Source organism: Dipodomys ordii, unplaced genomic scaffold, assembly GCF_000151885.1.
Source record: "Dipodomys ordii isolate 6190 unplaced genomic scaffold, Dord_2.0 Scaffold71, whole genome shotgun sequence".
In the NCBI taxonomy this organism is placed as follows: domain Eukaryota; kingdom Metazoa; phylum Chordata; class Mammalia; order Rodentia; family Heteromyidae; genus Dipodomys; species Dipodomys ordii.
In genome coordinates, this window is record NW_012267287.1 from 3,406,432 (window position 1) to 3,432,528 (window position 26,097).

Genomic DNA, 26,097 nt, shown 5'->3' on the forward strand with positions numbered 1-26,097 from the left:
ACACACACACACACACACACACACACACACACACACACACACACCTTCCATCTCCCTGACCCAGCCTGCTGGCCCAAGTAATCACTGCATTCTGGGAACAGAACAGAACATGAATAGCTAAAAGAAACATTCAGCCTTAAAGATTTTAAAATGCCACATGGGAAAAGGACTTGTCTGATCACAAATGTGTTGGCAAAGAAAAATAGTAGCTTGGACATCCATCTCAAGGAAAGCATCTGGCAGAACCCTTCCTTTGTTCAAAAGGAATTTTGGACAGTTATGTCACAATGACCCAGATTTAATCAGCAGACCAACTTTGAAATCCATGGGCCCAGTAGATCACAGTGTTCCAGCAAGAAAGTACCAGGTGTCGGGAACAGAGGGGAACACTTAGCCAGGACAGATTAGGGCCAACTCCCAGCCCACTTTTTCACCCTACATCCTCCTGATCACAGAACAGCATCTTGCTCCAAGCACCCTCGCTCTGCCCCTTAGAGCTGCCTTTGGCTTCTTCTTGCTTAAACACTGCCAAATTCTTACTTTTGTGAAGGAATTCTTATCCCAAGATCTGAGGTCAAAGACCTGGGGCAAAATGCTGAGCCCTGGTCCCTATCTCTAGAAGGGATCTTCACAGATCTCACCAGACACCAGTGATCATTTCTTTGCTTTGAAAGCCCCATGCTTTGCCTATTCATCTTTCTGTCCTTGCCAGGTCACAAATCTTCCTATCCTCACAGTTTTGCATTGCTCAGATCATAGAGTTGGAGTCATTGGGTAGCCAGAGACTACATGGAGGCTTATTTCTTTTTTAGCACTCCATTGTCTGTATGGGCCATGGTTTATCCACTCATCCACTGAAGGGCATTGGCTTCTGCGTTTGGCAATTGTGAATAAATAGCTGGTGAAAACATCTGTGTGTAGGTTTTGGTATGGACACATAAGTTATGTATTCCAGGCTGGTCTTAAATGTCCTATCTCAGTCTCCTGAATATCGGGATTAACAGCTGTATACCACAATGCCCAGCTCTCATTATGATCAACAGAGGGATGTGTGTGTGTGTTTGTGTGTGTGTGTGTGTGTGTGCTGAGTTTGAACCAAGGGCCTTCACTCTTGCTTGGCTTTATTGTTCAAGGCTGGGGCGCTATATCACTTGACAATTCCACATTTGACTTTTTGTTAGTTAATAAAAGTCTCATATTTTTCTGCCCAGGCTGGCTTCAAACTGCAATCCTCAGATCTCAGCCTCCTGAGTAGCATGAGCCTCATGTACTTGGCCATAACTCATCTATTTAAGCATCTAGAAGTGTCCTTTTCCCTTTCCTTCAAGCCAAGGCATGGGGTGAGCTACGCAAAGGCTCTATCTTGTCTCAGATTGGTTAATGATGGCCAGAAATGCTTAGTATTCAAGCTGCTCACATGGTTTTGGTTTTTATTTGTTTTTGTCAGTTGTGGGGTTTGAATTTAGACCCTGGGCGCTGTTCCCCAGTTTTTTCCATACAAGGACAGTGCTCTACCACTTTGAGCCACAGCTCTACCTCACTTTTTTTTGGGGGGGGGTGGTTAATTGGAGATAAGAGTCTCAGGACTTTCCTTCTGAGCTGGCTTCCAAATGTGATCCTCAGATCTCAGCTTCCTGAGTAGCGAGGATGACAGGCGTGAGCCACCGGCCCCTGGCCAGGCTTCGGGGTTTGCATGGTAAGCACGGTGGCTTGTGAGGAACGTCCTGGCCGCACACATCTGGGGAACCTTGGCGCGGAAGCCACGCCCGGCCGGATGGTGCTCTGTGTTTTCCACTTTCCTATGAAAGGACACGTCCACTTGGCTTTCTTCTGTATTTGAACACTGGTCCTCACTCTTGCTAGGCAGGTGGGTTTCCCTCCGAGCCATGCCTTCAGGCCAGTTTACTGTTGTTTTGTTTATTGGTTGGTCTGGGGCTTGAACTCTGGGCCTGGGCGCTGTCCCTGCACTGTTCAGCTCAAGGCAAGCACTCTACCGCTTGAGCCACAGCACCATTTCTGGTTTTGTAGTGGTTTCTTGGAGATAAGAGTCTCACGGACTTTCCTGCCCTGGCTGTCTTTGAACCGTGATCCTGAGATCTCAGCCTCCTGAGTAGCTAGGATGACAGGCGCGAGCCACCTGCCCGGCTTTACTACTGGTTGTTTTGAGGCGGTCTGCTTCCTGTGCAGACGCACACTTGGTGCCATCCACTGACACTGGGTTCAGCTTCCTGTGGCTCAGAGGACAGGTATGCAGGGCGGCATCCAGCTCTCCATTGAGAAGGGGTCTTGTGAACTTTCCTGCTAGGGCTGGTGTTGAAGTGGGATGCTCCCAGACAACCTCATTCCCCCAGCTGCTGGGATTACACGTGGGAGCCACCGGTGCCAAGGGTCACATGTTAATCCTGGAAAGTCACACCTCACTCCTCTGGACATCACCGTGATAATAATTTTTTTCAAAAAGTTAAAGCTTGGCCAGGCACCGGTGGCTCCCGCCTGTCATCCCTGCTACTCAGGAGGCTGAGGTCTGAGGATTACGGTTCAAAACCAGCCTGGGCCAGAAAGTCCTCGAGACTCATCTCCAATAAACCACTAGAAAACTGGAAGTGGCACTGTGGCTCAGGCAGTAGAGCGCTCGCCTTGAGCTGAAATGGGCAGGACAGTGCCCAGGCCCAGAGTTCAAGCCCCACAACCGACCAAAAAACCAAAAAAGGTTTAAAGCTTATTTTAGAAAGAAAAGAGGAAAGTATTCATGTGAGAGGTGACAAGGGGGCTGGTTTGAACACAGATTATAGATTTTAATTTTTTATTAAAAAAATAGGAGAACCGCCCCACCGCTCCTCCGTGGCCATTGCTTGCCATGCGCCTGTTGGATTTGTGGCTTTCTCCTCACCCTCCGTCCCTCTTCCCAGCTTGTCCTTGAATCTGCCCGTCCCCCTCGGCCCGGGAGGCCGCTCACTGCTGTTGGAAGTGAATGAAGAACGTCCGGATTTCTTTGGGGTGTATGGTGATGGAGGTGTCTGCCGGCAGCGGCCTCGGTGGGGAGCTGGGGCAGCCTGGGGAGCACAGAGGGTCTGTCTGTCTGTCTGTCTGACTGTCTGTCCCCTCCTGGCTGGGGAGCTGTTTATGAGCATCTGCTGTGGCGATGGCTGCTAGATGCCTGCTCCACAGGTGCCTCCCCCCTCCCCCCTCCTCCCCCTGCCCCAGTGAAGAGGACTGGAGGGGCTGCTAATCGGCCACGGGGGGACACACAGCACTAAGCTTTCAGATGGGGACCTTGTGAGAAACTGCCCTGTCCCCCCAGGGCCCAGGGCCCTTGGGAGGGTCACGGGACCCCCCATCTGCCTCTCTCCCTCCTCTGAAGTGCGCGAAGTGCAGGCTCCACCTGGTCCCCTGCCGGGTGCAGGGGACAAACGGAGGCAAAAGGAAGAGGAAACGCGGGGCAGGGGGTGAGCAGAGACCCCTGCCTGGGCGGAGACCCAGGCCAGGGCCTGGCACAGCCGGAGGGTGCGGCACCGGAGTGCGGGGCAGGGGGTGAGTGGAGACCCCTGCCTGGGCGGAGACTCAGGCCAGGGCCTGGCACAGCTGGAGGGTGCGGCACCGGGGTGCGGGCGGGGCAGCAGGAGCCGGCCACGCAGCCCAAAGGGCCCAGCTGTCCCGAACCCAGGAAACCCAGGGGGGCTTGCAAACCTCTTCGGGGGGCAGACTCTGTCCTCCACGTCCAACGCCGGAGCGCGTGCACGTCCCAGGTCCCTGTGAGCGAGCGCTCCTCCACGGTGGCCACGGCCCCCAGCCCCTCCAGCACGGCCTGCGGGGAGCAGCGGAGTTGCTGCCGGGCTCTGTGTGTCCCCGCGGAGCCCCGGGGGGGGGGCGGGCCGCAGGGGAGACCACAGCACCCACTCTGTGTCCTGGGCCCCAGACCCTGCCTTGGTTACCCTGCCCTATTTATCATCCGCCCATTCCACAGATGGGGAAGCCGAGGCTGGGGTGTGCCTCCCCAGGCGGCTGCAGGAGACGTGGGCACAGGTGGGGGCTGGAACCACCACAGGCCAACGCAGCCGCCCAGCAGCCTTCAGAGCAGAGCCCTCCGCCTTAGCGGTGCAGGGCACAGGCTGACGGAGCGGAGACACAGGGTGGGAGATGGACACAGACCTCGGATTGTCTGACTCTAAAGCACCCTTAAAAGAAGCCTCTAGACTGGGTGCCAGTGGGTCAGGAGGCTGAGATCTGAGGATTGTGGTTTGAAGCCAGCCTGGGCAGGAAAGTCCATGAGACGCAACAAAAAGTCAGCAGTGGAGGGGTATCTCACGTGGAAGATCACCAGCATTGAGTGGAAAATGCAAGGGAGCAGTGCCCAGGCTGAGCTCATGCTCCCGGAGTGGCACAGAGAGAAAAGGAAAGAGTCTCCCAGGATGGGTTTTCTTTCTGCCGCCGCCGCCGCCGTCTGTGCTGGCCAGCGCGTCCGGCTCTTCTGGCGGAGGTGGTCCCACAAGCCGGGTCTTCAGGCTCAGGCTCCCTTCCGGGGCGGGGTGCCCCTGGGGTCCTGGCTCAGGGCGGGGAGCGGGGGTTTACCTTGAGGTTCAGGGTCACCGGCTGCGACAGCACTGGGTCCTCACCCATCTCGTACAGGTGGTGGAGGCGGAGCAGGACCCGGTGCAGGTCTGCCTGGGCCTTCCCGGGGTGACCTTTGGGGACAGAAGGTGGCAGTGAGGACACCCAGCTACCAGGCTCAAGGCCGCTGGCCTGAGCCCGAGGTTTACACCGTGGACTCCACTCCCGTCCTGGGCCGTGGTGCCTCGGTCCCCACTTGATAGTGGAGGACACTGAGGCCCGGGACCCAAGGCTGGGGGGCAGCAAAAGGTCCAGCCTGGGTGGGGCTGACTCTAGGCCTCCGGCCTGATACACTGGGATCTCTGCCAATGTCCTCATGTCTGCTGGGGTCCTGACTGGATGACCCTGGCCTCTCTATCCTGTCCCTCCAGGGTTAGGTGTGGCCATGTGGCTGGTGTGTGGCCAAAGTAAAATGCACTGATATGGCATGTAGCTTCTGTGATGAAGCAGGTGTTACATTTCAACTTCCATCACAGGGACCTGATGGCCATGGTGGGGACTGCACCTGTGCCCCGTGCCGGTAAAAATGCATTTGTGTTGCATGAAGATGGTGAAGTCTTAGGCTCTTTGTTACTGCAGCAGCACCTGACCGTGCTGACTCATACAAGGGTCTCAGTAACCACATCATCTACCTGGTCTTAGTCCTACCCCTGACTGCACTGGCAGCAAGCTCACAGACACTGCTCCTGCTTTACACATGAGATGTGCTAACACTCAGCAAAGCACTGGGCCTCCGGTCCTGGAGAGGCTGACATCAAGGAACGGGGGCGTGGTTTCCCAAGCTCACCCTAGGGTTATGACGGCACTTGCCTGTTTCCTGACAGTCCTGCAGAAATGGCTGCCCATGCCCGCCAAAGCTGTGAGCTTTGTCAAATGGCTTCTGCTTGTCCCCAGAGCAGAGGTCAGGCAGGATTCCCACCCGCCTCCTTTCAGGAGTCTGCCCCGGGCAGCAACAGCAGGTGTGTGGCCGGCGGCTCCAGCGGCTCCCTCACTCCGTCCCCACACGCCCTGTCCAGGGTGGGCACTGGGAAGGTTCCCCGTCGGTGTGGTGTGGCTGGTCCTGGGCTGGGCCCCCCTACCCCACTGGCTGCGTGTCTCTGGGTATTTGCTAGCTCTCCGTAGGCCTTGGTGTCTTCAATGCCAGGCAACCTCACCTAGCGGTGACAAGTCTCGGGGCACCCTCTTAGCCTGGTAAGGGGCCAGGATCCTGGGGACCCTGAGCAGGAGGGAGGAGGGTCTGGATGCCCTGGGCACCGCCCACCTTGCTCAAGATGCCGCAGGTGCTCTGTGTGGTTGGTGCTGTAGTTCCAGCCGGGGATGCTCAGGACCTGCAGGTGCAGGTTCGGGGGCAGCGTCACCGCTGTCTGCTGTCGGAGTCCCTGGGGCTCTGGGGAAGCTCCTGTAGGGCAGATGGGCGCTGTGAGGACAGGGGCCAACCTCACTCCTGGGGCTGAGAACGCGCCACGTGGGCTCTCCTCTCGCCTCTCCACCCTGGTGCGCGGTGTACCACAGGGCCAGCCGCAAGCCACCCCGCCCAGTCCCCAGGCTCCACCCCTGCGAGACCCCCTCCACCTCCCTCCACGCCCCGCTGCTAGGATCACAGAGCTGGAGGGAGCCTGCCCAATTGCCATGGTGGATTCTAGATGACAACAAGGTCCAGAGAGGGACACGGTATGCTCAAATTCACAGAGCCCGGTTTTGTACCCCAGGTCCCTTGTGTGTCATCTTTCAGGAGAAGACGCTCAAAGGGGCCGCCTCCTCGGCCCCTCCCAAGGCCTCCTTACATCTAAAGCTATCACCCTAATTCTTCAGACCACATGATTGGCCCAGGCATGGACCACCTGACCTGAGCAGGACCAATTCAATCCTCCCCTGGGAGAATTGTCCATGAGACCTGAAAGTTTGAGTCTCAACTCCTTCTGGGTGTCACATGTCAGTGACAGATAGAAAGCCAGCTGGTGTGAGGAGAGCTGCTTTCCGAGAGCAGTCTGGGCTCACTAGACACCAGCCAGCCAGGAGACTAAAGCAGAGGAGGAACAGGATGCCACCTGCAGACACTGCACAGGGGAGGCCGGGAGAGGTCATCTCAGTCCAGGCCTGAAGGCCCTGCTCTACCCCTGCTCTTCCTGTGATTATGGGGACCCCAGAATAAACAATTCCAAGGCTCAGCAAGTTCAAGGTGCATTCCTCTCCCTTGTACCAGGTTGGGGCAGGCGGGATGAGCCGCTCACACACACGGACTCTCCCTCGGCGGCAGGCACCCCGGCCGGGAGGAGCGCTGGCACACTCCCCAGGCCAGGCAGGTGCCCTTCCCTGGAAGGGTGCAGCCTGGACCCCTGGGAGTAGCCAGGCAGACAGGTGCGCGGCGCCAGGCCGCACAGCCTTGTCCGCTCAGCTCACAAGGTGCCAAGGCCAGCCCAGCCGGGCCTTCCTGTCTAGCGCCTGTTCGTTAGGGAGCCTCCCCAGGCTCTGCTCAGCCAGTTTGTGTCGCTTCCGAGCAGAGAGCCTTTCCTGAACTCTCTTCAGCTGACTTTTGGTCAGGAGACCTGGTTCGTGTCGCATGCTGCTTCCACTATGAGACGCCAGGGCCTCCCGACTCTTCTCCCACCCTCAAATCGTGTTTGTGGGAGCCTGTCCCCTCCCTGCCTTCCTGAGAACTGCAGGATGGGCTGTGTCCCACACACCTGGCGCCATGCTGGGAAGGTGGCTCAGTGGTAAGTGCTTGCCCATACACCTGGCGCGTGCAGTCCCTGCTGACACCCTGGGAGATGCTGGCTTTAAAACGGAAGCAGAGCAAACTCCAACACATCCTAGGTAGACACCGGTGGCTCCAGCCTGTAATCCCTAACTCCTTGGGAGTCGGAGGTCAAGAAGATCTCAGGGGCTGGGAAGGTGGCTCAGTGGTAGAGCTCTTGCCTTACATGCATGAGGCCCTGGGTTCGATTCCTCAGCACCACATAAAGAAAAAGAAAAAAGCCGGAAGTGGCGCTGTGGCTCAAGTGGTAGAGCGCTAGCCTTGAGCTGAAGAGCTGAGGGACAGCGCCAGGCCCAGAGTTCAGGCCCCATGACCGGACCCCAAAAAAAAAAAAAAAGAAGATCGCAGTTCCAGGCCACCTTGAGCCAAAAGCCTGAGAGACTACATCTGAAGGGAAGGAGCTGGGGAGTGGCCCATGCCTTGCCATCACGCTACAACGTGAACCCTGAAATAGGTGGACAGTGGTCCAGGTGAGCTCTTGATAAGAAGCAAAACCCTTTCTAAAAAGTAACAGCACAGAAAAGGAGGTGTGGTTCCGACACAGGCCAAGGGGCAAGCAAGAGGCCCTGCATTCAAACTCCAACACTGCCAAAGCCAAACCCCACCCAAACGAATCAAACCCTCTTAACGGGCAGGAAGAGAATACAACTCAATGATCTCGAGAATACAACTGACATTCTATCTAGGTGCTTCATGCTGCAAAGCACCCCCTCATTTCTAAGTGTGTCCACTTTTAAGTGCTTCTTGTGTCCAGCTACTGTGTGTATGCCAGTTTTGGGGTTTGAACTTGGCTTGCTTGCCTGGCTGGCACCTGACCACTTGAGCCACACCCCAGCCTTGCTTTTTGCTAGTTGTTTTGGAGATAGCATTTCAAGGGCTTTTCGGGCCAGGCTGACCTTGAAACGTGACCATTCAGGCCTCTACCTCCCGAGTCAGTGGGATTACAGGCATGAACCACCAGCACCAGATTGTGTTCCACTGTTTTCCTCAAGATGCAGAGCTTGGGGTTGTGACCTTAGTGGAGCCAGAGCAAGAGCATGAAGACAGACTGTGAGCTAGACACACGCTCACCTGGTGACAGCATGCACAGATCCAGACAAAACTACCCTTCCATGCTGGGCCCACACCCAGCAACAGTGTTAAGAAGAAAGACGAAAAAAGGAAGGGAGGGAGAGAAGGATGAAGGAAGGAAGGTAGGAAGGAAGGAAGGAAGGAAGAAAGAAGAAAGGAAGGAAGGAAGGAAGGAAGGAAGGGAGGAAGAAAGAGAGAGGGCTGGGAAGGTGGCTTAGTGGTAGAGTGCTTACATGAAGCCCTGGGTTCGATTCCTTAGTACCACATAAACAGAAAAAGCTCCAAGTCCTGAGTTCAAGCCCCAGGACTGGCCAAGAAACAAAACAAGAGAGAGAGAGAGAGAGAGAAGAAAAAACAATGAAAACAAGCACTGGTGGGGCCCTGGTGGCTCACGCCTGTAATCCTGGCTACTCAGGAGGCTGAGATCCAGAAGCAGATCATCCTCCCGCTCTCATGAACAAACAGAAAGGAGGGCTGTAGTTGTGGTGCAAGTGGCGAATCACCAGCCCAGTAAATAGCCTGACTTCCAACTCTGGTACCAATAAAAATAAAATAATAAATGAAATAAAATTAATAAAAAAGAAAGGAAAAGGTACAGCAGGGAAGGAAATGGAGGACTCGGGGCAGAGACATGGAGCAGAACAGGTGTGAATCTCACATGGGCATGGCGTAGCCGTTTGCCCCTCCCTCTTCAAGGCTGCCCAGAGCCTGGCGGTGGGGAAGCACAGCAGGGCGCCTCTGGGGCCCATGGCCGCGTCCTGGGCGGCAGGGATACGGGGATACGCACCCTGAGCCGGCGGGCCTGTGCGGGCCAGCTCTCGCAGCAGCACGACAGGCCTGTGCTGCAGCTCCACCCCGCTCCTTGGGCGCAGGGCCGTGGTGAGCGCTGGGGGCCCCAGCAGCAGCCAGAGCGTCGGGTGGACGACAGAGGTGTCGTTCAGCGTGAGGTTGTAGTTGAGGTCCCAGGCCAGGTTGTTCCACAGCCGCCGATGGAGCATCACCTGCGGGAAAGCGTGCTTCCAGAGCTCCTGCTCACCTCTGGCCAGGCTTACGAGCAGATGCCAGTACGGGGTGGACCCCCACGCCACACCTACCTCCACCTGCCCGTTCTCTTGGCTGGAGACGCCGTGCGCCCGCTCCGACAGCAGCACGAGCCTGCTTCTGCCGTCCTCGATGAAGGCCGACTGCACCATGGGGTAGTAATTCTGCAGATGCAAACGTCACCCAGGGGCTGGCATGCTACCGGGTGAGGCAGCCCCCCACTATCCCTCCCCTAGACTCAAGTGGCCTGTGGAGCAGGGCCCTGGCCTTGGCAACCCACACGCAGGGGCTCAGCCTCCTTCTCTGCTACTCCATAGCCACGGGACGCAGGGGACCCACTCCAGACCCGGCTAGGAGTTCAACACACGTCATATCCGCAAAGCAACCCTTGGACAGCACAATGAAAAGTGAGCCGGGCGTCGGCGGCTCACGCCTGTGATCCTAATGGCTCAGGAGGCTGAGATCTGAGGATCATGACTGACAGCCAGTCCAGGCAGAAAAGTCCAGGAGACTCTTATCTCCAGTTAACCACCAAAAAGTTAGAAGTAGAGCTGAGGGTCACATGGTAGAGCACTAGCCTTGAGTGGAAAAGCTTAGCGTCAGTGGTCAGGCCCTGAGTCCAAACCATAATACAGGCACAAAAAAAACAAACTGAGAACAAGCAAAACCCAACTTCCCGGAGGCCATACTGGTAGGAGGTGACACTGGGGAGCAGGAGAAGCCTCCGGGGTGTGGCGGTCTGCGTACCCGGGCGATGGCGTTGTCCCTGAACCTCTGGTAGGGCCTCCGCTGCATCTGGTAGCCGTTGTTGTCCGAGTAGAGGACCTGGTGGCTGTTCAAATCCGTGCTGGTTCTCAGGATGGCTTCGCGGTTCAGCTCCAGGGGGCCTGCGCTGTACTTCTGCTCTATCCGATGGCACAGCAGCTGCCCGTCGGCCTCCCGAGGCACGTGGGCCAGGCGGGAGTAGATGGCATAGCTGTAAGCCTGGGCCGAGGCACGTCTGGAGAAGAAAGCCAACCATGGACACCCCTGGGCAGGCCTTCCTTCCTGCCCCTGTGCCGCAGACCCAACAGGGCTCTGGAGAAGCTCACATCTGATATGATGGAGCTGCTGTGCTAGGCCTTGACCACTAGTGGGTGAACAAGAGCCCCTCAGCGTGCCCCGCATTCAGACAAAGCTGCTCAGGCACCTGTACGCATGCAAAGGTTACAGCCATTCTTCCTCTTTTTTTGGTCAGTCCTGGGGCTTGAAGGAGTCTGGGCCTGGGAGCTGTCCCTAAGCTTTTGTGCTCCAGGTGAGCACTCTACCACTTGAGCCACAGCTACACTTCCAGGTTTTTGGTGGTTAAGTAGAGATAAGGGTCTCACAGACTTTCCTGCCCAGGCTGGCTTTAACCGAGATCCTCAGAGCTCAGCCTCCTGAGCAGCTGGGATGGCAGGCGTGAGCCACGGCGCCGGCTAGTCATTCTTTTCAAGTTTCATCAAGCAGGCCAGGTGCTGCCCGAGAGGCACCGCCCCCTGCCTGCCCTCCTGCCCGCCCCCCCCCCCAGCACCTGTAGAAGAACTGCCGGATCTCCGTGGCCAGTTTCCCTGCCACAATCTCCATCTCCACTGCCTCCCATGCCGGCTCTGCCAGCTCCTTGGGTGTGAACAGGTAGTTGTCAGAGATGGGGCCCAGTTTCACATCTCCGTTGACGTGGTACTCGAGGAACTCCTGGGCCACGCGCACCGTGCGGTTACTCTGGCTGTGGCGACAAGAGAAGAAGCGTCACTGTCATTCTGGACCAGGTCTCCCGGATGGCCAGCCGCAGTCTCCATCTGATTCCAGCTGCTGTTCTGGCAGCCAGCAGAGGGCGCTGCTCACCAAGGTGGCTGGCCGTCCTGGCGGCCAACGCTGGACCCTGAGCAACACGATGGATTTTGGTCATGCTGATTTGAACTGTCTGGTGGGACGCTAACTCCCCTCGTGTCCCATGCCAGGGTCCTGACACCCGTCACTTCATTAACTTCTCCCGACCCCCAGGAGACATGGAACACTAACTGATTTCACTACCAAGCCTGCCCAAGATGACAGAAGTGCCCTTTCTGTGGCCACGTATTCCAGAGGTCACAGTAAGGGGTGTTCTGGCTGAGGAAAGTGGGGCTCAGGACAAATGTGCTGGTCATGGACTAGCCAGTGACACAGCAGCTGAGTCAGGGTCCTGAGTCCATGAGACTCCTATCTCCAATTAGCCACCAGAAAACCAGCAGTGGCGCTGTGGCTCAAGTGGTAGAGAGCGCACCTTGAGCTGAAGAGCTCAGGGACAGTGCCCAGGCCCACAGTTCAAACCTCATGACCGACAAAAAAATAAAATAAAAAATTTAAAAAACATCAGAAAAGCCGGGCGCCGGTGGCTCATGCCTGTAATCCTAGCTACTCAGGAGGCTGAGATCTGAGGATCGCAGTTCAAATCCAGCCCTGGCAGGAAAGGTCATGAGACTCTTATCTCCAATAAACCACCCGAAAAACAGAAGTGGCGCTGTGGCTCAAGTGGTGGAGTGCTTGCCTTGAGCTGAAGAGCTGAGGAACAGCGCCCAGGCCCAGAGTTCAAGCCCCACAACTGACAAAAAAATAAAAATCAGAAAGTCACAAGAAGGGCTGTTGTGCCGTCTGGTCCTTCCTCAAGTCAGGGAAGCGAAGGCGGCACTGGGGAGGCCCCGGGCTCCCGTCCCCAGCGCCAGCCCGGGCTGCGCCTCACCTCTCCCGGATGCTGTCCATCAGGTTGGTGTCCCGGTCCAGCAGCACGGTGTAACAGTCGTTCCTCACGGGCACCAGCTTCCTGCCGCCCTGGCGGGCCTGCCTCCTTGTTCTGCGGCCATACCTGAGGACGTGGGCCCCGGCGGCAGCGGGCTCCCAGGGGCCTGCGTGGGGCTCTGTGGCGGGCCGGAGCTGGTAGTGCCGGTAACTGAGGCCTGGGATGGTGGCCAGGATGAGCAGCTCGTACACAGAGGGCTGCCTGCTGGAGCTCTGAATCTGCAAGGCCACCGAGAATGTGTATGTGTGTGGGGGGGGACAGACCCATCAGTCACCTGAGCAGCCCCGCTCTCCCTCCCAGCCAGGCAGGGTGTCCTTCCATCTCCAGACTGAGCCTGTGACCCCCAGCCCTTATATCAGCCCCAGGGACCCTTCACAGCCCAAAGATGGCTGGCTGCTGGGTCCCCTGGGCACGCACACACACGTTGCCTAAACATTTCCAGTCACAGATCCTTTCCATCTCGAGGACAAAGGGGCCTGGACTTAGGCTGAGGGAAGTGGTGTTCTGCAGGGCACTGCCTGCCATCGTCTTGCTTTGCGGCATTATGAGTCCTTTCCTTGGTTTGTCTTTTCTTTTTTGTGACTGGGATGGAACGCAGGACGCTGGGCTCGTGCTAGGCGAGCGCTCTGCACTGAGCTGCAGCCCAGCCCTCGCTCTCTCTTTCCTTTGTCCCAGGCACCTGTCCTGGCCTTGGGCCTGTGTTTGAGTGTGGAGTAAATGAACTTGGGTTTGATAACACTAGCTGCAGCATGTGTTCCTAGCCCGTATGGGGGAGGGGGGCTATTAGCAAGCCGGGATGGGACACGTGTGTTCCTGCTGCTGGTCCCGCACGCTGCAACCCGGCCCCTGTCTGGACGCGTCCTGCCCGCGCTGCCACCCTGTTTGGACGCTCTTTCTCGCCTGTCTCCCCGCTCCTGTGTTAGACTCAACCCGAGCAACGCCACCTGCTCACGGGAGGGGGTATGGGGGACGTAGAGATAAATCTGTGAACTTCCCGTGTGTGTGTGTGTGTGTGTGTGTGTGTGTAGGGCCTTAGGGGTGGGCTCGCTCCTATCTGCTCCCAACCCCTGCCCTCCCCCCCCCCCAGCCCCTGGCCTTTCTCAGGCTCAGCTAAGGGAACCTCCAGCTCCGGAGTCATCTCTCTGTCCTGAAATGTCTACTTGGGTTGAGGCACCCAGCCTGGGGACCACGAGCCAGGGCCAGGATGCCAACAGGCCCGGAGTGTAGCCTTTGGGACCATGGCTGGCTCTGGGCAGCAGCAGAGGAAGGAACGGACAGCAGGCCAGGGTGGGGTGCACAGCCTGAGGCTCACCCAAGCCCCTGCATGCTGGGAAGCACCTCCGTGGCCTCTGCGCACGTGCATGCGGAGCTTAGACAGTCGGCGGCAAGTCCGCCCGGCAGAGTTCGCGTCCGTACCTGCGCGGGCACAGGGTGGCCCAGCTCGTCCGTGACGTGGACTCGGGCGAAGCCAACGGTCAGGGTGACGAGGGTGGTGACCGTCCAGGCCAGTGGGTTGTAGACTGAAGCAGAGTATCCCGCCGGCTTTGTGCCTGCTCAGAGAACAGGCTTTGCTTGCTGCCACTGAGACCTCTGGGCTCCCCCAAGGATGAGGGAAACTGAGGCAGGCAAGACCCAGCTCTCCGGGGCTGGGGGAGGGCCAGCCACAGGAGGGGCTCACACCTGCTGGTCCCGAGTGGGGAGGTGGGACGGAGCACGTCGTGTTCACCGAACAGCCCAGGTCCTGTCTACCCAGACACCTCTCTGCCTGCTGGCCCATTCAGCGGTAAGGAAACAGGCGTGGGAGGCCCAACCACCGGCCGAGCAGCCCAGGCTCTCAGGCCGGCAGCGGAAGCTTCTGCTGTTGGGCCTGTGAGCAGCTGAATTCTCTGGGGCCTTGAGGGTCGTGTTCGCGTGATGTGGCCCTGTGGTCCCTTTCTTTCCTTTTTCTGTTGGTCATGGGGCTTGAACTCAGGGCCTGGGTGCTGTCTCTGAGGTTTTTCACTCAAGGCTGGTACTCTAGACAGCACCACAGCACCATTTCCGGTTTTCTAGTAGTTAACTGGAGATAAGAGTCTCACAGTCTTTCCTGCCTGGCCTGGCACTGAACCGCGATCCTCAGATCTCAGCCTCCTGAGTAGCTGGGATGACAGGCGTGAGCCCCGGCGCCCGGCTCTGTGGCCTCTGTGACTTCTCTGTCCCACCTGCCGCTGCGCAGTCCTGACATCTCTTGCTCTCCAGCCTCCCTCCTGCGCCAGGCTGACCTCTGTCGGGTCTCCTCTACCTCCTCCGGCCCAGGGAAGCTCCCTGTGTGCTGGTGGGATTGGTGGGCACCGTGGGAACTGCCCGTCCAGCAGTGACGTCACAGCCCAGGTGACAGCTCTCTTCCTGCACTGTCTCCCAGGCTGGTGTCCCAAGGGTGGGTCCCTGCCTGTTCTAACCCTGGGCCTTCAGAGTCTGCCAGAATCTGCAGGTAGGATGGGGTCAACACAGACGAGGCAGAAGGGCACAGGTCATGTGGACACCGCAACAGGACACTGTGGAGAATGGGAAGGCCAGTGCGAGGAGGGACGGCAAGTTCAAGGTGGCCGGGCGGAAAGGACGGCTGGGGAGGGGGCTTGTACAGGAAGCTGGGTGCGTATGTTGGAGATCAACTTGCCCCCTCTACCCCCAATGGGCACCCTCTGTCCCTCTGCCCCTGTGGAGTCTCAGACATGAAGAACCTGCTCCATGGCTGCCTAGAGTTACCGTCAGCCGGGCTGAGCTCAGGAAGGCATGGTGGAGCCAGCCCCGCCCCTCCCCCCAATGCAGGGAAGCACAGAAGGGGGGTCAAATCCTCGCCCCTCTTCATTTCCTGGGTGAAGATGCAGGGCCAGAGCACTGCGCTCACTGCCAGGGTCACATCACGGCTGTTGAGTATGAGTGCCAGCCACCTGCTGGCCAGGCCCCCGGCTCTCCTCTCAGAACTGAGCCGCAGCCTCCCCAGGGCCCCAGCTTACCTGGGGGGGCCTGCAGAGCTGCGTGCTGCTCCGCTGCGGAGGAGCCCCGCCCCTCCAGGGCGAGGGAGGCCATGAGCTTGCGCACGCCCAGCATCCCCGTGGCCAGGTGCTCGCTGTACATGTCGCGCACCTTGGGGGACTCGGTACCGGTGACAGCATCGTGGTGCTGGACCTGCCACGAGCCGAGGAGGAAGGGGGTCAGAGAAGCCCTGAGAGGCAGCGGCCAGGCAGTGGTGCCTACGCCAGTGGAGGGGCTCCTCCCTCCATTTCAGAGGAGGAAACGGATGCAGACAGCCGCAGAGCTTGCCCCGCGTCTCCTGGTCCAGGTGGACCTGCCTGAGCCTCATCTCTATTGCAACAGGCTCCGGAGAGACCCCGGGCTCCTCTCCCTCCTCCCATGCGCGTGGCTGCTCCCTGCCGGGCTCTCGCCTCAGTGCCAGGGCAGGGGTGAGTTTCCTCATCTTCCCAGAGGGGAAACTGAGGCATTACAGGTGAAGCCACTGCGGCCGGCTGTTCTGATGGACTTTCTTCCCAGCATCCCAAGTCCTGCCCGTCATTCCCTTCAGGTAACTGCAAAATGGGCCTGGGGCTGGTCTCCCCACTTTCTGGGTGGATGACACGTAAGAAGGCCCATCTTCCCAGTGTGGTACATGTGTGTGGGGTGGGGGATGAGAGGAAAGAAGGACATTATAAACAATTTGGGTCATGGATATTACCACGATCCAGCATCCCACAAGGCGGCAGGAAACTAGGGTTCAGAGAGGGTAGGCCACATGCCTGAGGTCACACAGGAGAGGAAGGCTGTTTCCAGGAAGGACCGACCAAGTGAGACTTCAAGGAAGCCACCACTGGGTGCCGTGGGAACTTGGGCCAGCTTTGCCACGCGCTGACCTTGTCCCTAGAGGGGACCTGTACAGACGGGTCTCTATGGGAGGAAGCCCTAGCAGGGGGTGGCATAAGGGTGGGAAGCGCAGGCCGCAGGCGGCCCAGTGCTGCTCCAAGGCTGAGGAGTGGGCATTACCTCAGAGACAGCCCAGCGGAGCTGCTGGAGCTGCTGCAGGGCCCAGGTGGGATCCAGGGCGCCGTGGGGGGCTGGCCACAGGTAGCGCGTGAACATGGACTCCCCGGCGTACAGCAGGGCGCTGGCTCTCCGCGCCAGGCCCTTGAGAGTGCTGCGCGATGTGAAGAAGCCTGTCCAGGCCTGCCACAGTTCTGGAGAACAAGGGCGGACCATGAGCCCCAGGATCCTTGGACCATGGGGCCTGGTAAGCCCCGGTCCTGGAAGAGCCGAAGACTCTAGATGATCCTGCAGCCATTTACAGCTAGGCCAGAGAGGGAGCACTTCACATGGCAGCTCCATGGAATGCCTGTGTTTGGTGCAAACAGTCCTTCATTTGCATGAGGGGCTGTGCTGTGATTGGCATAAACAGTCCCTCATTTGCATGAGGAGCTATGCTGTGATTGGTGCAAACACAGTCCTTCATTTGCATGAGGGGCTATGCTGTGATTGGTGCAAACACAGTCCTTCATTTGCATGAGGGGCTATGCTGTGATTGGTACAAACAACTGGACCACAGCCTCTTCCTAAAGATATAAAAATGTTTTGTTATTTTTGAGATAAGATCTTATTGTACTACCTTTGCCCAGGCTGGCCTCAAATTCATGATCCTCCTGCCTTCAACTGGAGTTACAGGTGTGTGCCACCATTGCGGGCCTCAGCTCCCTTCTTCATGCTAGCACTGGGGCTTTGTTAGGTTTTTATTTTATTTTATTTTTTATTTATTTTTTTTGGGGGGGTCCAGTACTGGGGCCTGAACTCTGGGCCTGCACGCTGTCCCTCAGCTCTTCAGCTCAAGGCTGGCGCTCTAGCACTGGGGCTTTGAACTCAGCCTGTGCTTGCTTGGCTGGCCCTGTGCCAGCTGAGACACGCTCGCAGCCGTTTTCTTTTTCTGGTCATTATGAAGACTCTTGCATACTTTTCTACCTGATGGCTTTGAACGGCAACCTTCTGGCTCTCTGCCTCCTGAGCAGGCAAGATCACGGGCGCGATCTGCCACTGCGCGGCTTCAGCTCACTTCAGCCAAGAGTTACCCTTCTGTGTTGATGCTCATCGGGCCTAGTTTGTCTCACCTATCTTTCTTGGTGGGGTGAGGAGTCCAGAACTAGAGCCGAACTTACCTTTTGCTTGCTAGGCAGGCATTGGACCACTTGAGAGGAGACTGGCCGGCATGAGCTGCCGACAGAGCGTGCCCACATTACGTGGCGGGGTCCCTTGCTGGATACCTTCCCTGGCCTCCTACCTGACACCCCGGTGCCAAGCCCACACTGAACTGGGAGCTGGCTGCCCCCCACAGCAGAGCGCTACCCAGACCCCCAGGGGCGTACCTGAGGAATAGGGCAGGAAATCGTGGTGGTCGCGGACGCTCCAGGTGGCGTTGAGTGTGTGCAGCGTGTGGAAGAACTCGCTCAGCGTGGCGTATTGCACGGAGACTCCGAGCTCCGCTGTGCGGCTGTTGATGTGGTCCAGCAGGGGGTCCATGTTGGCAAATTGCACCGAGGCGTTGAAGAACTGCTTGTCACAGCCCTGCGGGCCAGACACAGAGCCGTAGCTGGTACTCGTGGGGGCTGGGCCCTGGGCCGGGCAGGCGGGCTCAGCAGAGCTCCTGCCAGCCACCCACCCACCCTCTTTGGTGCCAACCAGAGCCCCAGAATGGCTCCTGTGGTCGTCACTGCTGAGTATCTCACACAATCGTCAGAACTGCTACATATGGGTAGACTATGGGCTCTGTTTTAGTGCAGGTTCTGGGGCTTGAACGCAAAGCTTGGGTCCTGACCCTGAGTGATTTTTTTGCTGAAAGCTATAGCTCTACCACTTGAGCCACACCTCCACTTCCGGCTTTATTTGGTGTTCAAGTCTTACCCACTTTCTTGCCCAGGCTGGCCTTGAACTGTGATCCTCAGATCTTAGCCTCTGAGTAGATAGGATTATAAGCATGAGCCATGGTATCCAGCCCAAGGCATTTATCAGCAGTGATCACAGTTCTCACTCACTGACGTACTGCAATAGCGGTCGTAGGCTGGGAAGGCAGGCTTCAGGCTCCCTGACCAGGTCTGAATATGAAGTCCTTCCTGGCCTCTCAAACTGCTGTGTGTCTCAGTAAAATTCCTTATACTCTCAGCCTCTGAGCAGCAAGGCCCGCCTCCCAAGCCCAGCAGGGCCAGCTGATGCATGAGGCAAACAGAGCCTATAGAAGAGGGTCTGGCGCTGCCCCCCACGGTGCCTCCCTCACAAGCCCCACAGCCAGCGGACAGGGCAGGAGCTGCCGTGAATCTGAGCTCCCCCAGGTCTTGGTCACGGGGCTGGAGAGGCTGAGGCGTGGTGTGCAGGTGAGGACCCGCGAGGCTGGGGATGGTCTGACACTGAGGGCGGTGGCTAGCTCCACGAGGCTGGGGATGGTCTGACACTGAGGGCGGTGGATAGCTCCCAGTAGGGGAGCGGCTGGGAGAGGGAGAGGCCGGGGGCCTGGCTGGAGCAGGCGCTGGCCATGCAGGTGGTCCTGGGGCGGGGAACCCCCCGGCCCCCGCACGCGCCGTACCCAGGGCCAGAGCACGTGGGGTGTTCGGAACCACGCGGCCCGCTGCTTCACGTTGGCCACCAGGACCTCGGCGTAGAGGTGGATGTTGTCTGGCGTGACGGGCTGGCTCATGTTAGGGTACACCCCGTCCGGGGGTGGCTCTGGGAAGAAGGCCACACCATTCCAGTAAAAGCCAGTCCTGTGCAAGAGCAGACGCGTGGGGAGAGGAGGCTGGTCTGCCAGGGGCACCGTGGGTACGTTACCCCAGCTCCACACGGCCCCACTGTCCACCTCCCCACACCTTACCCAACGCTGCTTCCTCTCCACAGCACCCCACACCCACACCGGGGCCTGCCCAGAACCCGGCGCCCTGTCGGGGCCTCATGGGCAGAGGCGGGGGGCTCTCGGGTGACACTGGGGTGCTGGGTTGTGGGGCAGGCATGGGAAGGAGGGGTCGTAGGTCAGGAGACTCCTGGAGATCCCGGCTTGCGGAACCCAGGGAGGGCCGGGACCTGGCAGGGGTGGGGGCTCCCGGGGTGCTGGCATTGAACGATCCCACACTGGGACGGGACCCTCAGCAGAAGCCCCAGGGTCACTCTGAGCTAGACGTCAGTCCTGCGTCCCGGGGGCCAGCTGCGTGGCCCGAGCTGGTCAGTAACCCTCTCCGAGTCCCAGTAACAACACCCACTCTGCTATGGAAGCTTCGAACTGAGAATGGGGGGACACGCTGCCCCCCAGGACCCCGGCTGGGCAGCCCGCGAAGGCTGCACGCACCTGTTAGAGAAGGGGATGGCGGATGGGGTGCAGTAGCTGTACTGGTCCATGACATGAGTGAAGATCTCCTGCTGGGCGCCCAGGGAACGGGACCCTCGCCACACAAACTGGAGTCCCTGAAACGCCAGAGGGGTTGAGGCCTGAGGCCCGAGGCCCAGCCGGCCTCGCTGCCCTCGGGCCTCAGGGCCCGCCCGCTTCACTGTGCTCCACTGAGTCCTCCAGGCTGTGGACAAGGCTTTCCAGAAGTTGCTAATTTGCCATGAGGCTGCTCATCTCAGAGCCCATGGCGCCAGCTCCCCAGAGGGACGGCCCAAGGAAGGAGCTAACACCCCCTGTCGAACAGGGGGCGCCTTGAAGCCCGAGGTGGCCAAGCTGGGCCTATGGCTGTGGGAGCGACAGGTCAGGCCTGCAAGGGGGAGGCCACCCTGGAGGAAGCGGCAGGATTGGCAGTCCACATGGCCAGGCACATTCAGCGGCCTCTACAGAAGCGCGAATGAGGGAGGCAGGGAGGCAGGGAGGGGGCCAGCAGGGGGCTCACCGCCTACCTGGGCCTTCTGCATGGCATCCTTCAGGTTGTAGTCGATTCTGGAGATGAGGTGCACATTGAAGCCTGCCAGGGCAAACAGGGTGGGGGTTGTGGCAGATGCACCAAAAGGGTCGACGTGCCAGGAGAACTGTGGCCGCACCCCGAAGGTCTGGTACAGAAACCCGTGTCCTTCTGCAGAGAGAGCACAGAGCCGGGGCTGTGAGCACGAGCAGGTCCCCTCGCCCCGGCTCACCCCGGGCGCCTGTCCACCCGCCAGGCTGCAGAGCAGCTGCCAGGCCCAGCAGCACCCGTGAGTCTACAGAGGTGAAGGCTCTGAGCTTTAATTCTTAAACCCAAGGACTGCACACGACTCACCATCAATGTCTAAGCGCACAGTTCAGAGGCATTAAATGTATTTGTGTTATATAACTATCCCATCCATCCATCCATTAATACACACCCATCCACCCATCCATCCACCCACCCACCGATCATCCATCCATCCATCCAATACCCACCTATCAACAACCACCCACCCACCTACCCATCCCCATCCATCTAATACCCACCCACCCACCCACCCATCCCCATCCATCTAATACCCACCCATCCACCCACCCACTCATCCATCCATCCACCAACAACCACTCATCCACAGCCCATCCATCTACCCACCCACTTAACATCCATCTATCCACCCTCATCCATCCATTTCTCCACCCATCATCCATCTAACTGCCCTCATCTGTCCTTCCATCCACCCATTTATCTACCCCATTCATTCATTCATTCATTCATTCATTTACCCCTCATCCATCCATCCATCCACTCATTACCTATCCATCCATCCCAGAAGTCTTTCCACTCTGCAAAACTGAAACTCTGTCCTTCAATACCAGCTCCCCATGTCCTGGCACCTGCTACCCCGGGGTCCATCTCTGTGGCTGTGGTTCCTCTGGAGACCTCCTGTAAGTGGAGCCCTGCAGGATGCTTCCTGTGTCTAGCTCATTTCACTGAATACTGGCTGAGAGCAGGGATGATGGGATTGGGGGGGGGGAACAGAGCAGCAAGTCAGCCCATAAGGAGTGATCAAGGATCTGCCAGGGAGTGGGGTTCGGGGCATGCTCTGGCCCTCAGGGACTCCAGCCAGGGCTGGCCGAGCATGCAGGAAGCTGAGGAGATGGCAAAGGAGGTTGGGGAGCTCCGGGGGTGTGCAGGGTGGAGGCAAGGTCAGCAGCAGCACACTGGGATGGCAGACAGGGGGAGGTGTAGGTCCCAGGGCCATCAGTGAGTGGCTTCCCTGGGCTCCCAGAGTGCACACTTTGTTCAGGTGCACGTGTCAGCCTCCACCCAGTGAGGAGGCGCAGTGGTCTGCACTGGGCATGCTCAGTGCATCCTACATTTGTACTCTGCCTGCCTGGAGCCAGCAGCAGGCACCAGGCCCTTTGGATAACGCACCGGGAAGCCATGGGGCAGAGACACTGATACAGCCTTGGGTGTCTGTGCCCAGCTCACTGCAAACAGCCCAGGAAGTGTGATCGGAGCCCATGAAAACCACCAAGATCCTCTGCCCAGGGGCTCTCTTGGCTGGAGCGAGGCCCATGGAATCCCAGTCAAAGACTACACTTCCCAGCCTCCCCTGCAGCAGGTGGACGTCACACAACTCCATTGTGGCCAATGGACTATGCAAAAAATAGTGGACAACAGACCCCAGCTTCCTCCGTGGCAGAGGACGGCCACGGAGCTAACTTCTGGGTACTTTGAGAGGATTAGAAAGGATGAACATGTTCTCCATCCCCCTCTGCAGAGATGGGACTAACTTCAGCAAAGATAACAGACAAAGCTCCCAGCCACGCTTGCTGCTGTGGGAGGCCCTGTGAGTTAGCTCCGGCGATGGGAACAACGTGGCTGCAGGGATGAAGCCCAGTCCTGCGTCCCAAGGCCGGCCCCTCTCCACCTTTCCCTTTCTCCTCCCTGTGGAATGGCAACTCAGAGGGCAGGCAGCTGGCGCTGTGCCAGGAGGGCCGGGAAGCCCAGAGGGAGAGCCTGGGCCCTGCCCGCCATGCTGTGCGCGGCAGAACCTTCCGCGTAAACACAACGAATCATCTCTCTCGTGGGAAGCAGGCAGATGGCGCACGCGGCCCCCAGAACACACGGCTCTGTGTTAGGACAGGATGATGGTAGGTGCTTGGAATCTGAAGGCAGAGAGCTGAGGCTCACTCCAGCCTGGCCTCCATCTGTCACCACCACTACCACCACCAATCACCACCTGAGCAGCAGGGCCACCCCAGGGCCTTGTGGGGAGGGAGAGACTGCGGGAGGAGCGCAAGAGGCGTGAGGGGTCAAGAAGAAGGGCCATGTGTCCAATGCCACCTTTGAGATGGAGCAAAATCCAGGGAAGCAGGACATCCCCAAATAAGGCTGCGAGGAAGAGACTCCAGATGGACTCCGGGAGAGGGCCAAGGGCAAGGTGCCAACGCCATCTCTTCGTTTCACAGAAAGGGAAACTGAGGCCTGCGGAGCGTCGAGAGGATGTGGGCCTACAAGCTTCAGGCATGAGCCTGGATTCGTCGTGGAGGTGCCCGCGGCTTTGCATAGCGACCTGGGGGTGTGGACGCAGTGGTGGAGACCGGTGGAGGGGTTAGGCTTGACAGTGGTGATGGTGACTGGCGATGGTGAGGAGCTGGCGATGCTGGGGGTAGCGATGTCTGTGTCAGCGGCCATAGGGGCGGGGCTACTCCCAATCTGACCTCATGACATTGTGCAGTGGGGTGCTGGCCACGGAGCTGCGGGAGGTGACGTTTCCCTGCTGGGTTTGGGTCTTGCTCTGCTTCCAGCTCTCCTTTCGAGGTCCCAGTCAACCCTTTGGAGCGGGAATGCTTACTCTGGGCCATTGACAGTAGAAGTACGTAACCTGTTCTTCATTTTTACAGGGCCACAGCTAAGATGGCCTTCCGTCCAGAGGAGACTTTGCATTTGCACTTTTGAGCAATGCTGGACCATCGAGACTTTGGGGACTCCTGGGGGTGGTCTGGATGGATTTTGCATTATGGGATGGACATGAGCCTTGGGGACAATGTTACAGCGGAATGTGGATTGAATATGCAACATCCCAATAAGCTCATATGATGAGTGAGTATGTGGACCTGGCCGTGGTAGTATTTTGGAAGATCCTAGAAATTTTAGGAGGTAGACCAGAGTTGGAAGACATAGGTCATAAAGGACGGGTCCTTGGGGCATCTCATCCCCAGCCCCTTCCTGTCCATCTGAACCCCATTTCCTGTCTACCATGAGAAGAGCAGTGTCTACATACTCCCATTACCACATTGTTCCCCTTCACTGAGGGCCCAGACCAATGGAGCCAAGGACTAGGGATCGAAACTTCTGAAACCACGAGCCAAACTAAACCTTTCTCTCTTAAGCTGGTTTTCTCTGGGATTTGGCCACAGCTATGACAAAAGCAACTAGCATGGTAGTCAGACCTGTGAGCTGTAGGATTTGGTCATCAAGATGGGTCACAGCCTCGTCATGCATGACCTGGCCTCCAAGAACAAACTCCAGGCGACCTTCCTTCAGGAGCTGGTGGACCTGGGCACAGATGGGCAAAGAGAAGACAGCCAAGTCATGAGTCTTGAGCTGGGCCTGCGACCTGCAGAGCTCAGCCTGCTGTGGCCTCAGAGACGCTATGAAATTCCTACCACAAAAGCAGAACATTGACCTGAACATCTATGAGCCACCACCCAGAAAACACCTGCTCCATGGCTTATTAGGGACCTACCTCTACGTCAATAATCTATAAATAATTTGTGTGTGTGAGTCCTAGGGCTTGCACTCAGGGCCTAGGCGTTGGTCCCTAAGCTTCTTTTGCTCAAGGCTAGTGTTCTACTATTTAAGCCAACAGCTACACTTCTGGCTTTTTCTGAGTAGTTCACTGGAGATAAGAATCTCATGAACTTTCCTGCTCGAGCTGGCTTCAAGGTACAATCCTCAGATCTCAGCCTCCTGATTAGCTAGGATTATAGGTGTGAGTCACCAGTGCCTGGCCTATAAATATATTTTTCATTTTAAAATTATTTCAAATTTATGAAAAAGCTGCACAAACAGTACCAAGAGCTTCTATACATCCAGTTGCTTATAAATACTTCTTTCTTTTTTCTTTTTGTTGGTTGTGGGGCTTGAATTCTGGGCCTGGGTGCTATCCCTGAGCTCTTCAGCTCAAGGCAAGTGCTCTACCACTTGAGCCACAGTGCCACTTCCGGTTTTCTAGTGGTTTATTGGAGATAAGAGTCTCACGGACTTTCCTGCCCGGGATGGCTTTGAACCGTGATCCTCAGATCTCAGCTTCCTGAGTAGCTAGGATTACAGGCGTGAGCCACCTGCACCTGGCTTTCATAAACATTTCTGACCATTTTTTTTTCCAATCTCTACACTTAGGCTTTTTTCAAACTACTTAAAGTAAGTTAGCAACAGCCTGCCTTTTGCTCAGATGAACAAGGATGATTAGCACTGTAATATTAAGATCAAAATCAGGAAATTTAACACAAAGAGGAGACATTAACTACAAAGCACAATCCTTATGCAAATTTCCAATTGTGCCATGAGTTTCCTTCTCCTGATGCAAGAGTCAGCCTAGAAATATGGGGTGCATTAAACTGCCACCTCTCTTTTATAGAAATGGAACTGATGTAGTCACAGAGGCCAGCCACAGCCTGTGCCAGGCTGCCTCTTGGTCGGAAGCAATCGCTTGCCTGCCCTTGAACCACACAGACCCCGATCCTGGACCATAGCTCCTGTGCCGAGGCAGACAGACATCACAAATCAGGAGAGGTGGAGGCACCAGGGCACGGCGTCTCAGGAGGGCATGGCCAGTTCATCAGAGCTGGCTACGTTTGCATCAACAGTCAGGCAGCCTTTCCCAGCCAAGTCCTCCCAGGCCCTGCGGCCACCTGTGTGGCCAGGCGATGTGTCACCTGGTGCTTCTGCTGCTCCGAGGCCACGTGGTCCCACCACAGCCTAAAGAACTCCTGCTCCACGGCGATGAAGCGGCGCTGCTGCCCGCGGACCAGCTCGGCTACCACGGAGGTGTAGACATTGGCCGCATATGCCCGCATGCTTTCCTGGGGAGGGGGCACTGTCACACCACTGTTCCTGGGGCTGGCCCCAAGGAGCAAAGGGAAAAATCTGGCAAGACCAAATAACCACAGCTGGACTGCTGAAGGAACACACCCCTGGGGCTCCTCCCCGCTGGTCCCCACAGTGCGCGACCCCTGTGTGGCTCCAGCAGCGTGTGATGAGGTGGGAACTCAGCAGGCCCAGACTCCCTGCCTTTCACAGGATCACGGGTCAGGCCAGGAAGCAGGCCATGCTGTGCGGGCAGGGGATGAGGGCAGGTAGGCTCTGAGGATCTGGGCTGGCAGCACAGCCAAATCCCAGGTGAGTGAGGTGTGGCCACAGCACCCCGAGGGAGTCTGCCTAGGCTGAGATAAGGAGGGACGCAGGTGGCAGGGGTCTCCTATAAGAGAACGTACTCCCAGTTTTCCCTGAAGGCCTGACCGGCCCCTGGCTGGGTGCCTCTGGGGAGAGGGGAGGCAGCAGCTGGCCACCAGTCCCGGGGCTGCTGCCCATGGCGCTCATTGACAAACGGCCTGCGCACAGGGCAGGGAGCCACGATGAGATCTCTGGCCCTGGGAAATGCATTCATCTTCTCTGGGCCTCAGTTTCCTCTGCTGAAAACTAAGAACAGCTGGTTGAGTCCACCCCTAAGTTGTCTCATCTGCTGATCACTCCCCCCACACACACCCCAAGGTCACCAGACCAACCCAGGACCAGACTTAACACCCCATATCAAATCTCCCTGCCTCTCTTTAAAATCTGTGTAGCTAAGATTACAGGCTTGAGCCACCATGCCTGGCCGGAGAGTGACTGGTGAATAACCTCAGAGCAAAAGGAGGGGCTGA

General features: G+C 57.7%; 1 protein-coding gene across 1 annotated transcript in view; it reads right to left on the minus strand.

The window, feature by feature from the left end:
* Positions 1-2,794: 2,794 nt before the first annotated feature.
* Man2b2 (mannosidase, alpha, class 2B, member 2) overlaps positions 2,795-26,097 on the minus strand; it is a 25,225-nt gene continuing 1,922 nt past the window's right edge. Inside the window, exons 2-19 of the mRNA XM_013023897.1 lie at positions 25,111-25,294; positions 23,623-23,728; positions 20,160-20,332; positions 19,615-19,730; positions 18,862-19,039; positions 17,651-17,849; positions 16,287-16,477; positions 15,266-15,437; positions 13,686-13,819; positions 12,213-12,487; positions 11,028-11,219; positions 10,223-10,475; positions 9,529-9,639; positions 9,222-9,435; positions 5,870-6,007; positions 4,570-4,682; positions 3,688-3,805; positions 2,795-3,053 (exon numbers count right to left, since the gene is read on the minus strand). Coding sequence (XP_012879351.1) covers positions 2,953-3,053; positions 3,688-3,805; positions 4,570-4,682; positions 5,870-6,007; positions 9,222-9,435; positions 9,529-9,639; positions 10,223-10,475; positions 11,028-11,219; positions 12,213-12,487; positions 13,686-13,819; positions 15,266-15,437; positions 16,287-16,477; positions 17,651-17,849; positions 18,862-19,039; positions 19,615-19,730; positions 20,160-20,332; positions 23,623-23,728; positions 25,111-25,294 — 2,968 coding nt within the window. The 3' untranslated portion in view covers positions 2,795-2,952. The remainder of the gene's footprint in view (positions 3,054-3,687; positions 3,806-4,569; positions 4,683-5,869; positions 6,008-9,221; positions 9,436-9,528; positions 9,640-10,222; positions 10,476-11,027; positions 11,220-12,212; positions 12,488-13,685; positions 13,820-15,265; positions 15,438-16,286; positions 16,478-17,650; positions 17,850-18,861; positions 19,040-19,614; positions 19,731-20,159; positions 20,333-23,622; positions 23,729-25,110; positions 25,295-26,097) is intronic.